The following is an 18,315-nucleotide window of genomic DNA, read 5'->3' as shown; positions in this document are numbered from 1 at the left end:
GGAGCATTGCAATTGACAATTTTAATGAAGACTTTGTACATTTTCCCATTATGCAAGAATCCATCATTTATAAGTTGTTTCGCTTCTTCTACGAACGATCTTAACAGATTGTTTTGACCTTCAGGTTTGTGTTCACCATAATAAACTCCAGAAAGGTGTACAATATTTAAAAGAAGATTTTTCAGTAAAATTAGCCATAGACCTTTTTCATTTGATCTTCCTGTAATCGGAGCACCATCAATATTAACGGAAAGATTAACGCTATCAAATGTGTGTTTAAGTAAAATTCTACATTCAATTACTGTTTGAACAAAATTTTTAACTCCCAAGTGACAGTATTGTCCATTTTCTATATTAACAATATTTGTCACTCTAGGTGTTTTTAATAAAGTACGAGAGTCTTCGGGAAAAACCGTATCGGCATATTTCTTTAAAATGATTAATAATGCAGCAATAGCATTATGTTTTATTTGAAAATTTATTGCACATTCAGCAATTTCTTTTTGAAACTTATCATCCTTTGTCACTAGATTAAAAAAGTCATACACATCTTCATTGTCATTACTTTATAGGTCAGGAATGCTTTCTGCGTCACTATCGCTATAACGATAAACGTCATCCTCAGAGATACCACTCTCATCGTTTAAATCATTATTATTTTCACCATCTGAATGATGTAAGACAGAAGCATCTGCGTTTAATTGTTGAACGTCAGAGTTGTCACTTTCGTGTGTATAATTTGAATCGATGTAGCATATATGCAGTGCAACATTGATTATTGAAGATTGGGTGCCACTTTGAATTTGTGATTGCAAATTTTCACTTTGCATAGACGATTGTTCGGAAATGGTATCTTCTACTGTCGACTTGGAACTAATATTTTTATTTTCTACAACCGACATATTTTCAATTTCCATTAAAAGTGTGGTAGATACTGCTTCATTTTCAGAATCATTATCTTGATTAGAAAGTTGAAAATGTCACGTAAATTTTTTCCATACGTTGACGTGCTAATCTTCTAATATGTCTTTCAGATATAGGAGTATCTTTCGCTTTTTTTTTCTTGGCATTTTAAAGCTATTCTGCAGATAATTTATTATGCTATATTACAATCGCTCTTCTTCAATTGTACACTAAGAAAAAAAAAATGCTAAAAAATGCTTTAGTGCTTTTTAACAATAATAAAAAAAATATATAAAAATGTATGCCTTACACTTCACAATTTATTATAATCTGGCAAAGATACGACGAATAAATTGATCGGCCTAATTTAAGACATTAGTCTAGTTTAGATGTTAAACAATGCTTGCTATGCACACACAAACACACACATCTACCCAACCAAACCCAATTTACTTCAGATATTTACTAAAATTAGTATATATTTTGACAACTTTGAGTCAAACTTCTATGATGTTTTGTAGAAAAAATGAAAAATATGTAATAAATGGAGAGAGAAGGAGAAACTACATAACAATACATAACAAATTATTTTTCTATTTTGTAATTTTTTTTGGCATTTTCTGAAAGCCAGATATAAAGATGCATATTTTACTTTATATTTATTATTCACAAATAGATTGGATAAAAGTGATTGATTTTAGAAAAGTAAAGAAGAAAAATGACTTACTAACTTATTTAAAATATAATAGATTTATAAATATAAACATTTTATTATGTTAAAAGACCACAAAATTGTTCTTTCTAATTATTTAACTTTCGTATTGTAAAAATTAAAACTACAAAATACATAAAAACTTCAAAACCTAATTAAATTTAATAGTTACATTATAATACTTGTTTAATAATTAAATTAATGTATGAAATAATATGTAGATTTCACTTACACAGAGTTTCCACAGATAGCAAGCAGCAAATTCAGGCAAAAATGGAAATTTATTTTGATGTTATAATAGCTACATGTCATTGATGCAGAAATTGTAAATATGAAACAAAAATATTTAAAATTAGAAAACAATAGAATATAAATTGAGAAGAGATGACAAACAAGAAATAAGAAAAGGATTGCTTGTAGATAAAAGAAAGATAAGTAAATGCAAAATAATAAATAAAAACAACAAAGCAAAGATGTATGAACCAATGCATGAAAACAAAAATTTGCGAATGCACAGGAGAAAGTTTTGAGAGCATGCAAGGTTAAAAGCACAGTAAAAATCACTATTCATAGTAATGTAATGTACTTACAATATTTAATGCAACTTTTGATGATCAGAGCTTAAGCTATTATACAGATAATTATCACCAAGATTATGAAATGAATAGAAATCACTGATTATAGCAGGTGATTGAAGAAGCTGTAAATATAAATAATAAAATATAATTAAAAAGTGTATAAATAAAATGTTCTTAATAAAGTATATAATGAATCTGTATATAAATGTATATAAATTAAAGTAATTATAAATAAATCACTTTCTTCTATTATTGAAAATATGTATGATATGTTTTGTAAGTTAGAAAAGTAGAGAATATAAAAATTATTCTATAAAAATAAGAAGTGTTAGAAAATTATTAATTAAATGAAATTAAATACGTACGTATTATTTAACACAAATGTTGATTATTATTCACTTGTGTAAATTAAAGATACGTAATTTATAACGAAGCACTAGTGCTGCCAACAGGCCGGCTAATGATGCAAGAATTTGGCGGCTAATGCCGGCATGGCAACTGGTTTGTTTTTTGTAAAGTTACTAGATTTATAAAGTACCGCAATCATTCCGCCATTTGGCGCCATGCGGCACATTTAAAACGTGCATATGTGTATGAATGCATATTTAAATAAGAAAAAAAATCATAAATTATATAAATCAATTTTATTTACAATGGTTCTTATTCACATATGATTTCATTGCAACGCTTCTACTATTTTATGTGTTCAATTCGTTATAATATTAATATTTTCTTTTTTTAAGATAAAATGGATGCGTGCAATAATAAATGTTTTGATAACTTTGAAAACAATATTGTGACATGATGGCACAAAGTCTGTACGACAATTATTTAAAAATATTTCTATAAAGTCTAAAGGTTTTAATTTATTCAAAATTAGGCATGTTTTTAAATGTTTAATATTGTTTTATTTCTCAGAGTACAACAATAACACAACAGATCTCACGCATCTTACGGTAACGTATATTCGTTACGCTTAATAACCGATGTTAATAACCCATTCGATTGCTCGTAAAAAGTTATACAAAAATTGTATAAACAAGTTGGACAAACGCTGATAATTAAATAATTAATAAATATTGGTCGGGAGCTGTGAAAAAAACGCTTAATTTTCTTATAGAAAAAAAATAGACAATCAATTGTTTGTAATATAATTAAAGGTTTTTATGCTTATTCAGTTCCCATTAACGTTTTAAGAATAAGCTAATTGTTTTGACTTGGGCTAAAATTTATTCAAAGAAACCTTTTAGATAGGTTTTGATAACCTTTCCAGAACCTTTTCAAGAAAATTTTCTATGATATTTTCTAAAATATATTTGGATATATTTCTGTAATGTTTTCAAAAGGTTTTTAGAAACATAGAATTTATGGAAAAAACATTCTAATAAATATTACATAAATTTTTCAAAAATATTTTCATTAAGCTTTCTTTGGAATAATTTTAAAATATTTCTCGAAAGCTTTCTGAATAGGTTTTTTTTAATGATGTTATAATATTTCTATTAAGTTTTTTAGAAAATATTACTGAAAGGTTTTTAATATATATTATGAAATATTTCAAATAACCATTTTTTAATGTTTTCTAAAATATTTTTTGAATAGTTCCTAAAATGTTTTTATGATATTTCATGTATTCTTTCTTCTTTTTTTAATATTTCTTGGAAATGTTTTTGTAAGGTGTTTTAAAGTTTTCGGAAAAAGTTTTCATGAAAGGTTTTTGTAATGTTTTGCATTTCTATCAGTAACCCCTTTTTGAAAGCTTTTTTTGTAACCTATCAATAAAACTTTCGTAGAAAACTTTCGTGCTGTGTGGGGCAGGAATGCGTAAACAGGAGATAATGGATCACCAGATCGGAACTCCGATTGGTTCCACCGATTTTCTCGCATTCCTGTGCGCGCTCGGAACGCCGAAATAAGTCAGTTCGACTTAAAAAATTCTCCGGTGCGGCCGTATATCGCGAACGCCCGAATTTATCCTCTGAAGAGTGCACTCAAGGCAATTTGTTGGTGGCATCGCGCTCCCGCGGAGTGCGTAAAAGACGTCGCGCGCTCGCTTGCACCTACGTCGCCGAGCGAGTGCAAATCTAGTGCTCTCTCTCTCTCTCTCTCGCGCCCGCAACCAGTCGTCGCGGAGTGCGTAAGACATTGTGCGCTCGCTCGCACTTACGTCGCCGAGTGAGTGCAACTCTCGTGCTAACGTGAAACTAAACTTGCGTGACTCGCTGTGTTGTAATGTCAAAAGGTTTTTACTATTTGATTTTATTCATTGCAGTTTGGTTGGTTTGGTTTGGTTTTATATTTTGACAAAAATATACTTGGCGCTTTCTTTTACATTTTTAATGTTTTTTAGGTAGATTTATTAATAGATGAAGAGTTAATTATAATATACTGGCGAAGACGCCACTTTCAAAGCAGGCATTGCCTATCCCAAAATTTAACATACATCTCTATGTTCTGTGGTTCTCTCTTTCACTTACATACATTTGGTCGTATTAATGGCCGGGACGGCCGGGTTAGCAACAGCCACAAAGGCGTGGTTGAACAGATGGCCGCCGAATTTTCCTTGTGGTGGGGAGGGTCAAGACGCTTAGTGTCATAGTCAGGTAGCACAATATTTATGATAAATGTTAATAAATATTTATCAAAAATATTTTTTATAAATATAATAAAAATATTTTATACATATTTTATATATATGACGGAAAAAGATTATAAAAATCTTTATCAAAAATATTGTTAAAATATTTTCTAAAATATTGGTCGCGACTTGGATGGGTGACCACTTCGGAATTCCCGAAAAAAATTTCTAAGAATGGAATTTTTTGCAAAAACTGTTTTTTAAAATATAGAAATATTGTTTTACTCATTGGGATTATGTGGTGTAATATAATATTTTCAAAAAAAAGGTAAAAACAGGCGCCAAAATATGTGTGTGCGCGCAGCTTATCTTTAATTTTTCTTCAAAACCCAAGTGTTTTTGTATTTTAACAGAAAAAATTTTATATGTTACCCCATGTTGTAATTACGTTTAACTTTAAATCTGCAAAATTAAATCTGCTAATTCTACAAAATCGAAATATTACAATGTACTTTGTATTTTCATTGAAAAATTTTCCTATTCTAATCTAAGTGGTATGCATTCAAAAAAATGTGTGAAATCTTTAAATTGCGCCAATTATAAAGAGCATATATTATTTTGAAATAACTGTTGTATAATAAAGGCACCTTAAATCTTTATTTTTCTTTCTTTAAAACCCAAGTGGTAATATTTTTGTATTTTAATAGAAAAATTTTTTTATGCTAACCCAGTACAAAAGCAGTCTAATCCAAGTGGTGATATTATTAAGTTTTTCTAAAACAAAATTCAAGTAGTACTTATGTTTGTATTTCCATTGAAACATCTGTCTATTTTAACCCAAATGGATGTATTCAATTTTAATAAGTTTCAATGGAATATATAATATTTAATTTCAAAGAATTAAAAAGGAAAAAAAATGTGAAAATTTGATTGAAATAAATAATTTTTAATACAATAACACAATAACAATTTTTAGTACAATAACTCAGCGCTGCTAGATGTCTATGAGAGAGAGCTAGAATTATAATTAAATATAATTAACATTTATTAAATGTTTTGATAAATGTTTATACAATATTAAAATAAATATTATAAATATTTAGTGAATATTTTATAAATATTTTGTGCTATTTGGGTATAAAATTGTTTTTGTGGATTATGTATCAATATATGCAAATGTGCACCTATATTTTAATACTTTCATCAAAATTATATGGAACCTAAGAGAACAAGGGTATCTTGCTGCATTTTTAAATATTATTTTTGTAATGCTTTTTTGAAATTTTTAGTGGATTACGTAAGCCAATAAGATTTCTTGAGATGCTGTCTATTCCAGTTTTGTTCATTATACTTATAAAATTTTTAAATTGTTTTTAATTATTTAATACAAAATTATTTTTCAAAAAATTAAGATATTTAAAAGCTCTCTTCTATTATTAAATTAAAATTTCTATTTATAAATACGTTATTGGACCGATAGTGTAACAACACAATGATAGTAAAAAAGCCTTCTTCGGTCGCAGCTAGGTCTTAGTGCTTATATTTATTTGTGTGATTTTATATACTTCTCCGAATTCAAATTTCTATGTTTATTTTTATGGACACAGAAAATATTTTTGTCATAAAATTTTACAATGATTGTTTTAAAAACGTCAAATTAAGTGTTTAAATTGTTATATATCTCTTGTGTTCAATTTTAATTTATTTAATAATAGAAGAGCAGTTTTGAATTTCTTGATTTTTTTTAATACTAGAACAACACAAGCGCGCTCCATTTATTTAATTTCATGTTTACATATAACTAAATATAAATAATAAGAATTTCAAAAATTATACATTCATGATTAAGAATAATACAGTTCACGATGACAAATGACAGATCATGTTCTTGATGACAGATTATGAATAAATAAAAATAGAATATGATTTGATTTATTATTACCTTATCAGTAGACAATGTTTTTTAAATGTTATATATATATATATATATATATATATATATATATATATATATAATACGTTTTATAGATGTTTTATATATATGTATTGTCACGCACTTTTCGGACGCCGGAGAGCAACGGCGAAGTACGCGATCAAACAAGGTAGCGGAGACGCTACACGAAGCGCGCGCGAGAGCGACGAGAATACCGACAGCTAGATTCCAACCAAATCGCGAAATTGGGCGCCAGACGCGATTACGCCGGTCGCGTCGCCGGGTTCACTTTTCCACGCTAAACGCCAATTCATATCACGCGATAACTCGTCACACAAAAGCGGAATCGTCGCTCGCACGCGGCCAGCTAGCTCCTCTAACCGGTAGAGGGGCGGGGTAACGGAGACAGGGACGAAGCGGCTCTCTTACTGGAGGAGACGGGTAGGCGAGAAATTAAGCACGATCAGGCCGATATAACAGACAGAAATAACATGTATTGTAGCATATGACAGAGACAGCGTAGAGCCAAACACGAAGAAATTATCAGTCGAAGCAAACAAAGAGCAGAAAAGATGAAGAGAGCTGACGAAAACGAATAAGCGGAACGCGAAAATTTACTTAAGTACTACAATGCTTACGCTAGCGGCGCGAACACCGGCGGTTGGTCCCGCGCGGAACGAGACAGCCAATCACGCGCGCTCGGAACAGCGCGGCGAGAACATACTTGGCGAACTTTCGTTAACGGACCGCAATTAATTCAAACGCAATGCGATCCAAGATACCCGGTGACGGCAATGCCGTCGTCGCGGTCACAATGCACAATTCTCGCGAAGACGCGCGACACGACAACGCACCGATAACGCGGACGGTCATGTGATCACGGCCGTAACACGACTCGCGCACGTGCGCGAGGGCTTTGCGGCTTCCCGGGAAGCCGGTCGTCCGCGAGCTTCTACGGCGGGACAGCCAACGTACACGCGGCAGCCGACAGCTGGGTGCCTCGACAAGGTCTCACGCTTGAGGTGGAGAGCCGGCCAAACACTAAAAGGAAGGTGCGTTCAATCGCCACGCGGCGGACGCACTCACACACGAATCCAATGGCTCCACCTCAGAACGCGAGCCGGTCGACAACGACAGCTCGTGGCTTTACACTGCGGTTAGACGGGTCACCTCGACTTCAGCACGGTTCTTCCTCCGCTCCTCGATCCGCGGGGCTTGTCCGGGCCTGGCACACTCGACGATAGCCGCTCACGATATCTCCACCGATATCTCGCACGCTCGTTCACGCTTCGCACCGCAGGGATCGCCGGGTCGCACGCAAAAGCCGAGAGGATCGCGCTCGATGCGCGATCGATGAGCGCTACCCCTCCTACAGGGTGCGCGATATCCTTGCGCCTAGCGGCGCGGCCTATCAGCGGCAGCCCTTATCTAGCCGTGACGTCACGGCAGTGTCGGGTCTCCGCAGGTGTCGTGCGGTCCCCGTCGGCATCCGACATCCTCGTTGTTCTCGTCGTCCCTGCGGACGATCGCAACAGAATTTCCCCGCGACGATTCTTCGCCGCTACCATTCTCGACGGACAGCCGGCATTCGACGGCCCTTGTCTTGGCCGTTCGTCCGCCCTGGCCTGTCCCTCGGCTGCGCCAATTGTGAGCCTCTTTTGCGTGGCGCATATCTGTCACCACGTCGAGTCTCGTCCTTCTCTCCGCCGTCGGTTTTCCGTGCGCCGGCCCTGGACAATCGCCTTCTCCTTGTCCTGCTGCGGCCCATCCTCCTCGCTGCTGCTGGTCCTTAGGCGACGTTTGTCGAGGTGCCCGCGGATACATGAAATGAGCCGCGAATAAATAAATAAAACCAATACGCGCCGCAGTCCCGCCGGAGATCTCGCTCTCTCGCTGAGTGCCCGACCCGGTCCCACGCGCCTCCCTGCGCTATGCTCAGGCGGAGGACGAAGTGGCGAGGCAGATAAAACTGCCACGTCACAGTATATATATATTCTTCATTATAATGTCTTTTAAATATTTAAAAAACATTTTAAAAATATTGTTTCCTGATAGGGTAAATGTCTCTAAAATTATCATTAATAGTAGTATACATTAATATCACATTCTTGTAATTGATACCCATATGTACAACTCTTTTATGTTTTTTATATAACCAAAATCTACACAAAACTTAAAATTTAAACATGTTATAATTATTTAGTTTATAATTATTTAATATACAATAACGTTTATACTTAGCACGTGTTATGATTGCATTTTTGTATTAAAAACAAATATATTATACACGAGTCATCAACTTACAAGCACACGAGATTATCATATCTCAATAATTTCTGAATCGATCAAGTTCTAAATACTCTCAAACAATGGGTAAAGTTCTATAATGAAAATGTTTTTATTTTTATCTATCTGTGTTCTATGGACAGAGATATCACAACAAAAAGTTTACTTTTGAAATTTTATTTTCTAAGATATACGTGGTCATTAAAAAAATCATTTAACTTGTGTTCAATTGCATTCTTAATTTCTTTTGTCCTTCATTTAAAAATCTTCACATTTTCTAGCCTTCTTTAAATCCTTTCTACCTTTTATCTTTTTCCTATTTTACACTCTCACAATTCTTCTTCCTTCTTCCTTACATTATTTCACACTTAAAATTTTTACTACAAAAGATTATGTCCGGTTAATGAAATAGTAATTCTTAAAACACAAAATGTCAATATACCGTGATCCTTTATTAAAAGAATCTTTAAATTCGTGTACAATTACATTCCTAATTTCTTTCGTATTTTATTTAAAACTTTACCTTCTCCACCTCCTTTAATTACTTTCTGATTTCTATTTTTTACTTATTTTACACTCACAATTCTTTCTCCTTCTTTCTTATATTATTTCATATCTCTCCGTTTCTCTACCCTCATTGCACATATTTTAAAATAATTATTATAAGAGATAATGTTTGATTAAAAAAATTTTTATTTCTATAACACAAAACTTTATAACACGATATGATATTCAATCATTATTAAAAAAATCCTCAAACTCGCGTTCAATTGCATTTTTAATTTCTTTTGTTCTTTATTTACAAACCTTTACCTTTATATAATATAGATATTCAAAAATTATTTTATTTTACATATATTGAGTGTTGTACAAAAATTACAAATTTATAAAATTTTAATTAACTTAAGCAAGTTAAAATAGCATATTAATTTTTTATAAGATACAGATAAAAATATTTGTTGTCTTTAAAAAGGTGAATTTCTCTTTAATTGAATTTTATAAAATCGCCATTTATATTCTTGTTTTTTTGGAACTCATTGAGCTAGAATTTTATTAATACATTTGTGTGCTTGCATCTTATTATTTATAAACTTCTTTTAATAATTTTAGTATTTTAAAATATTAAATATTAATTGTACCAATAATTACGTAAGAAGATAATTACTACAGAAATTTTAAAGAGATCTTTGTGTTGTTTATATAAACAGGCATAAATAATTTAAAATAAATGACTAACTTGAAAAGATTATATGGGAATAATAACTGGAAATACGATCCACATAAAACATGTTGGATTAGAATCTATATTGCAGGATCCGTGATACACGTAATAAATTAAACAATTTGTCGAAATTGTTCGAGGGTTTTTGGGACAGAGATTGAATTAGTCCGGGACACCTGGTCGTATCTCCAATACTCGGGCACAACGTTTATTTAAGCAATTACAACGGGAAGATTATTAGTCGTGTGAGAGCGTGACTCGACGTGATGGCGGCGAGAGAGAAGAGAGTGGTATACAGATAGGCGCGCGTAGCGCGCGCTCAAGCGCGGAGTCTAGGGACATTAGCGGTGGAGGGAAGATATCACCATAATGGAGGATGGTAATCGAAAGATCGTAATGGGCTCATCCTCAACAGAAATAAGCAGATAACATAGATAAAATTATATTAGAGAAATTTTTATTCTAATGACACAAAATATCAAAATATCATGTAATAGTAGTACATTATTAGAAAAGAACCTTTAACCTTTAAACACACCGATCCTTTTTTTTTTTGTTAACGGAGAGAAAATGCGTTACCGCATACCCCAGGCCCCGGGGGAGACCTGGCGGTTATGTGGGGCTCTTCCCCGCCGACAACGTGTCGGCGAGGACATACCCACTAAAACCTCTCTGGGTGTCCAGCTCAGGTCCTTGACTGGGGGGACTCCGGGAACGCGTACAGCATGCTTCCGGAGCCCCCCGGACCAGGTCGGCCGAGGCCGACTCAGCACGCCTAGGGGCACCCTGGTGCGGGTCCCCCGGCAGGGCCGTGAGGCCAAGCCGGCCTAAGGTCGGGGGAGAGGGACACCAGCCCTCCCCCGCCTCTTCCCCTTGTGATGTTTACGGGGGTAAAGCCCGGGAGTCCGGCCCCCCGGCCGGATGTCCCGGGCCCCTACGCGCCGGACTAGCCCGGCGCGGCGGCATACTCTTCTCCGTGTTGGGAGGGGGGGGAGGAGGTAGGAAGGAGTTCCTTCCCCTCCTCCCACCAGCACCCCGGCGAGGCGCTAGAGGGGGAGCGATGGCGCATTGTGACGCGCGATCGCTCCCCCGGACGGTTAAGTCAGGTTTGCCTCGTCGGGCTCACTTACATGGGGAGCTGCCCTCCTCCCACGGCTGCGCGTCCCGAAAGCTGGGCCGGCAGCCGCAGGGGAGGAGGGTCGCTCCATTTCATCATTCCTGTGGCGGTCGCCGTCGTCCCTCTCCTCCGCAATAGTGGGGAGCGAGGGGGCGACCGCCACGGCTCTTCTGCCCCGCCGCCGCCCGGTGGAACTCCGGGGGCGGGGGCCGCTTCTTCTCGGTCGGGGCGGACGGGGCGGGGGCCGAGACGAAGCGTGACCCCCGTCTCCGCCGCCCCTTCTGTTCCTCGCGTCGCCTGGGGGCATACGACCCCCAGGCTGACGCTCCCGCACCTTTTCGGCCTCCTCCTTCTGCAGCATGACTCGCTCGCAGAAGGAGGAGACCGCCTTCCAGGCGCTCTCCCTGCCGACCATCTGACTGATGATGGCCGGCAGGGAGAGGTCATCTCCCACTTCGGCCCTCAAGACTCCGCGCAGCTCTTCCCACGCTGGACACTCTTCCAGCGTGTGCCGCGCGGAGTCCCGGGCGGCGCCACAGTGGTGGCACTGTGTCGTCGGCTCCCTCCTTATCCTGCACAGGTACTCACCGAAACAACCATGCCCGGTGAGCACCTGTGTCATCCTGTAGGACAAGCCGCCAAACGGGCGGCCCACCCACTCGTCCAGGTGTGGTAGGACGGCCTCCAAGATCCGAGATCCGGCCGCCGGCGGGTTGTCGATGAGGTTCCTCTTCCATGACCTCATCACCCGCCGACGGGCCCTCTCCCGTAGCAACGCGGCGGCCCTGGGGGTGACTACCCCCCCTCAAGGCGGATGGCTTTTGCCCTGGCGTAGGTCCACGCCAGGGCATCGGCCGTGTACTCCGCCGGGGGGAGCCCCGCCAGGGCCATGATTGCCGCGTTGGGAGCGGTGCGAAACGCGCGCGTTATCCTTCGCGCCAGCCGCCGCTGCACATCGTGCAACACCTTCTTGATGCGGCGGCTGGCCAGCGCCTCGCGGAACCACACCGGGGCTCCGTACAGAGCCCCGGACATGATCGCGAGGGCGTACGCGCGTCTAGCACCCACCCTCGGACCCCGGAGGTTGGGCATCAACCCATTGAGGGCGTTCAATCTCCTGCCCAACCGCTGGGCCAGCTGGTCAAAGTGATCAGCGAAGGCCCAGCGACCGTCCAGGTGCAACCCAAGGTACTTCAGGGTTGCACCCACCTGAACACGGGTGTTGTCCACCAGGACGAAGGCCTGGGGCGGTACCCCGGAGGAGCCATCGTGAAAGAATATGGCTTCTGTCTTCTCCGGGGCCACCCTCAGGCCCAGGCCTTTTATGGCACCGACGACACAGGCCACTGCCCAGTCGCCATTGGCGACTGCTCCTCCCCAGGAGGTCCCCCCCGCCACTATGAACGTGTCGTCAGCGTAGCCGACGACGTAGCAGCGGGGGGGAGGGCCGTGCGGAGCACTTTGTCGTATGCGGCGTTCCATAGCAGGGGGCCCAACACGGACCCCTGTGGAACGCCACATGACACGTCCCTCCGCTGCTGGAGTCCGTCTTTGTCGCGGAACTCCAGCTCCCTATCCCGGAAATAGTCCTGAACGATGGCGACGAGGTAGGGCGGCAGGCGAAAGTACTCGCTCAGCGCCGCCACCACCTCGCCCCAGGGGAGACTATTAAAGGCGTTGGCGATATCCAGGGATATCGCCAACGCCACCATCCCGTCCCCCGTTAGGGATTCCGAGAGGGACCGAACCTGACGTATCGCGTCAATTGTCGATCGCGCCTCTCGGAACCCGTATTGTTTGGGGGACAGTTCAGGACCATTCCGGGCCATATGCCGGATGATGCGGTTAGCGATTATTCGCTCGAAGATCTTACCCGCATCATCCAGCATACAGAGGGGCCTGTACGCGGAGGGACTCTCCGCGGGCTTGCCCTCCTTTTTAAGGAGGACAAGCCGGGCCCTCTTCCACCTCCTGGGGAAGGTACCTTCCCGGAGGCACTTCGTGTACGTGGCACGAAGTGCCTCCCCTACGATAGGCGATGCCCGGGCCCAGATTTTGGCATAGATGCCATCCGGCCCGGGCGCCTTCGCTTTTTTGCCAGTTATTCGGGCGAAGGCCGCGACCATTTCGTGCCTGGACACCTCCAGTTCCTCCGACCATCCTGGGGGAGGGCCGGACTTTTCCGGGATATCCCTCCCCCGGGTGGGGAACAGTGTGTTCACCACCCTTTGGAGGAACTGGGGGTCCAGCGTCTCCGAGACTGGAGGCGCCCATGGGCGAAGCCTTTTCATCACTATACAGTATGGCCTGCCCCATGGGTCGCGATCCAGCTCGGAGATCATATCCTCCCAGGCCGCGGCCTTCGCCCGAGCTATGGCGGTCCTCAGGGCCTTTCTGGCATCCCTGAGGACCGCCGTGGCGTTTGTCAACGCTTCCTCCATGCCCCGTCGCTTGGCGCGCGTGTGCGCCCGCCTGGCGGCCACGGTAGCTCGCCTTAGTTCGGCGAGCTCCGCGGACCACCAGTAGGCGGCGCGGCGCGCCATAGGTCTGCTGCGGGGCATGGAGGCGTCGCAGGCACGCGACATAATCTCACAGAGGCGCTCCGCCTCCTCCTCGGCTCCGAGGTCAGCTCCTCCCTCCGGCCAAGTGGAGGCGAGGAGGCTGACCTCGAGGGCTTCTAGGTCGAGTTTCCTCAGAACCCATCGATTCCTATCCCGGGTGCGGCGGCGTTGCTCTCGCACCTCCGTGGGGGGGGAGACCAGCTCCATGGAGATAAGTCTATGATCAGACGTCTCTCCGAGGGAGCCGGTCTCCACCGTCCATCCCTGGACCCTGTTTAGGGCCTCGGGGGAGGCCCATGTCACGTCGACAATGGACTCTCCCCCGGTCCCCACGTAGGTGCTGACCCGGCCCCGGTTCAAAAGGACCAGGCCGAGCCCCGCCGCAAACTCTAAAGCGAGGCGGCCCCTCGCGTCAGTGCGGGGGGAGCCCCAGGCCACAGCGTGGGCATTGAGGTCTCCCCCCACGATGACAGGCCTTGGAGAGCGACTGAGTATGTCGCTCTCCATGCCGTCTAAGGCCGCCTCGTACTCCCCCCTGGTTAGGCTAGGGGGGAGATAGCATCCCAGGACATCGATGGGTCCGTACTCGACCATGACGAAGCCCTCGCCAGCCGATAGAGGAATCATCGGCGGAGCGCCCGGCACATGATGGCTGACCATCGCCACCTTCCCCGAGGGATCTCCAACCCAGTTGGGGTTGCCCTCGGGGATCCTATAAGGATCGGCGACGATGGCCAGCCCGCCACCCCCCTCCGCCAGGCACTGCGCAAGCATGTCTTGCGCAGCCCTGGCGTGATTGAGGTTGGCCTGGAGGAGCCTAGGGGGCATTTTCGGATGTCCCCTGAGGCTCCTCCACCTCCATCTCGGTTTCGCGGGTTTCCGCGTTCTCGGTTCTTATGGTCCTCTCCCTTTGCGGGAGAGGGGCTTCCTCCTCAACTACCACCATGGGGACCGGAGCAGGGGGCGGGGTTGAGTCTGAGATTGTAGATGGCCCCGCCTCCCTCCGGTCCTCGGTGCTCAGGGGCGCCCGTTGCGGCTTGTTAGCCAGGCACCCCTTTGCACCGATTCTGTGCTCGGCAGGCTTGCCCGCGTCGCGACAGACCGGGCAGCCCGCCTTGGCAGTGCATGCCTTGGCCAGATGGCCAAGGCCTCCGCACCTGTAGCAGCAGCCGGATCTATCGATCCGGCTGCTGCATTTGGCCTGGACGTGGCCTTGGGCCAGGCACTTGTGGCACTGCAGCCCCCGAGGGGGAAGCAGCACCACTCGGCAGCTCGACCAGCCCACCCTGACGCGGGGGGCGGCCAGAGCTGCCTTGCCAGCCTTGGCTGGGATACGTACCCAGCAGGTGCCTAGCCCGTTGGGAGCCGTTCGGATCTCCCCCACTTTGATGTCGTGGGGGGAGCATCCTCCTATGGCTCCCAAGGCATCGGCCACCTCACTCGAGGTGACCGAATCGTCCAGGCCACTCAACCGTAGCTCGACCGTCTTGCACGGTCGAGCTACTTTAACGTCATCTCTGACTCCGAGGGCCTCCCTGATCCCTTCGGCCAGGGCGTCGGCCTTGGTGCCGTTTTCTACGCCCCTGACCTCTAGGATCAGGGCCCCCGTGACGGCTCGTCTCGGGCGCAGGTCCTCAATCCCGAGGGAGGAGAGATCTACCTTCTCCCTCGCGGTCTTGAGGACCTGCGCGTATGCTGCTGGGTCGGCGCAGGTGACCGTCACGGCCGCCGTTGTCGGCGGCCTGATCTTGGCTGCCCTGGCCGGACCCGTGGGAGCCGGCTCCTCCTGGGGTTTGCCCCCCTGGTCCCCCCTGGCCCCCTCCACGTCCACCCCTCTTCTTCTTCTTCTTCGAAGAAGTAGAAGGTTGTTGGGGGGTGGGTTTCGGGGGCGGGATCGGGAGGACCCTAGTCGGCCTCGCCGCCGGGGGTGGGGCCGTCTTCGTCGCCCTTTCGGCGGCTTTGGCGGCCTTTTTCCTGGTCTTTTTGGAGACCACCTCCGTCCATAGCTCTAGTATGGACGGGGTGGCCTCCTTCTGCGTCGTCGGAGCGGGCCTAGCGGCCACTGCGACCGCGTTGCCCGCTCCTTTCTGGGGGGCAACCCCGGACTGCCTGGCGATCTTGCCCGCAGTCGGGGGTGCCTTGGGCCTTTCCGCCCCCCTGGGGGAGGGGAGAAGTCCCATCTCGGCGAGGACGGCCGGGAGGACTCTAGAGAGAGCCTCCTTTAGGCCGTCCTCGGTCAGGGCTTTCGCCCTCTTCCTTTCTTTCTTCCCGCTCTCCCCGACCTTAGCCCATCCCGATGTCTCCAGAGAACTGGAGGGAGGGGGGAGGGCAGGGAAGGAGGAGCGGGAAACGGGAGCCGCTATCCGGTCCGCCACTTTAGACAGGGGGTTCAGCTGCTTGCTGACCCCCTTTAGCGGCGGACGGAAGTACGGCTCCTTTAATATCTCCGTGGAGACCACTGCCGGCAACTTTCTGTGTCGGGTGGTCTCCATGTGGGCAGAGGGCTCCTCAACGGGGGGCTCCTCCCTGTCCGTCTCTACTGACGGTCCCTGTTGAGTTCCTCCAGTCAGGGCGCCTAGTACCGTGTCATCGAGTTCCAGGTCTGTCTGGACCTCGACATCGGTACCGCACTCCCTGGTAGCTTGCATCGAGGAGGCTTGCTCGAGTAGGGCAATGCGAACCTGCATTTGCCCCAGCTCGGCTTCAAGCCTCCTCTTTTCTACCGCCCATTTGGCCTTAGCCTTGGCCAGGGCCGCTCTCTCCTCCCTATGCGCTTGTTCAGCGGGGCTCTCCTCTTGCCTTGTTAGGATGGTGGTCAGTCCCGCCGTGAGGTCCGCGTATGCATTCCAGAGGTCCTTTCTAATAGGACCCTGGATGTTCGTGGACCTCTCGACGGACTTGGCCAGCATCCCGAGGCTCTTCGTCATTACGGCCGCAACAGCCGCAATCGGTTGTTGTTCCAACTCCTCGGCTCGTTCAAGAGCCATCTCCTGCGCTTTGGCCGCTCTGGCTGAGGAGGGTTGGACGTCGGGGTTAACGATATCCCTGTGGTCCTTTTTGATCCTCCTCGCCATGTTGGCTTCAGCCTTCTTAGCGAGGGCCTCCGCTGTGAATTGGCCAGCGTGGGAGGGATCCTTGGCTGGCCTTCCTCGTCCCTTCTTCGTCGGTCCCTTGTCCGACTCCGAAGAGGACGATATGTAGTAAGCAGGTGTTGACCTCTTACTATGCGCCCTCTTTTTTCCCCGTCCCACCGACTCTGCGTCCGAGTCCACATCCATATGGATGGGCACCCCGGCAGAGGTCGGGGAGGGTGGCAGGGAGGGTCTTTCCTTACTTCCCAGGCCAGACGGCCCGGGAGTGCTGCTCTGGTCGAGGCGGGTTTCGTCCGACCCACAGCTATCGGGTTTAACACCCTTGCTGCAGGCTGGGCCCGGCCTCGAGCCAGTGGGACGTACCTTCCCACCCTTGGGGAGGAAGTCCTCCAACGTGACTTGAAGCCTCCTGGTCTCCTTTTTGGGGGGGTTCCCCGGAGAGCTGGACGGGCTGAAAAGCTCCAGCCCGCCAGCCCCCATGGAGGGTCCCCTCGCGTGTTTGGTGGTATCACTCCCTTCTACGGGAGAGATATCCCCTTTCGCTAGGTTGGGAGAGGACAAGGACTTTGTCCCTCCCAATCCGTTGCCCGAGCGGGCGCCCTTAGGCGTGCCGCTTTTCCCTGCCTCGTTTTTAATAATATGTATCATTTTGTGATTGATCCCACTCCCCGTGACAGCTGGACCGACCGGCGTATCTCCCACCCCGCGAAAACATGACCGGTACGGGTGCCCCCGGTACTCCGGGGGGGTCGGCTTATGGCGCAGGCCCTGGGGATGTGACATCCAGGGCACGGGCCTCCAGCCCCCTACACACCCATACGGAGGAGCCATCAAGGGCTCGCCCCGTATGGGCTTTCAGGGGTCCCCCGCCTCCGACAGCGGGGGCACCGTCACGGGTGGCGCCACCCGGGGGGCCCCACGGACGGGTTGGGCAACGGAAGCGACGCCCCTTCCGCACCCTAGCCGCCGTGGCGACCAGCACGTCCACCCAGGGGGGTGACAACTCCCCTGGGGGGACAAGACTCCGGCCCGGCACCCGCTTCGGAAGGGACGCCGTCGCGGAATGCCGGGCCAGCCAACACCGCCCCGGGCCCCGCCTCGGAATACTTCCGAGCGGCCCCGGAGCCAGTCCAGCCCGCTACCTCGGGGAGGGTTTCCCACGAGGAACGCGCTGGACCGTCCTCCACCGCTCCGACCCTGCCCCGGAATAAGTCCGGGCGGCCCGGAGACGGCCCAGCCCGCTGGGTCCGGTAAACCGGGGTCCCAGCGGCCCGTCTCATCCGATTGGGGGCGGCGAGGAGTTCCGTTCCGGGACAAGTCCCTTCACAGAGAC

At 46.1% G+C, this 18,315-nt stretch overlaps 1 protein-coding gene across 1 annotated transcript; it reads right to left on the bottom strand.

Annotated features, from left to right (window-relative positions):
* Positions 1–566: 566 nt before the first annotated feature.
* LOC120359570 (treacle protein-like) lies at positions 567–17,630 on the bottom strand. Its single transcript, XM_039457554.1, has 2 exons — positions 15,575–17,630; positions 567–958 (listed from the first exon to the last, which is right to left on the bottom strand). The coding sequence occupies exons 1-2, from the start codon at positions 17,628–17,630 to the stop codon at positions 567–569; spliced, it is 2,448 nt and encodes an 815-aa protein (XP_039313488.1).
* Between the last annotated feature and the right edge of the window lie 685 nt (positions 17,631–18,315).

Source organism: Solenopsis invicta, chromosome 14 (genome assembly GCF_016802725.1).
Source record: "Solenopsis invicta isolate M01_SB chromosome 14, UNIL_Sinv_3.0, whole genome shotgun sequence".
Lineage (NCBI taxonomy): Eukaryota > Metazoa > Arthropoda > Insecta > Hymenoptera > Formicidae > Solenopsis > Solenopsis invicta.
Note: the sequence above shows the minus strand (reverse complement) of the source record. Positions and strands in the feature narration are given on the sequence as shown.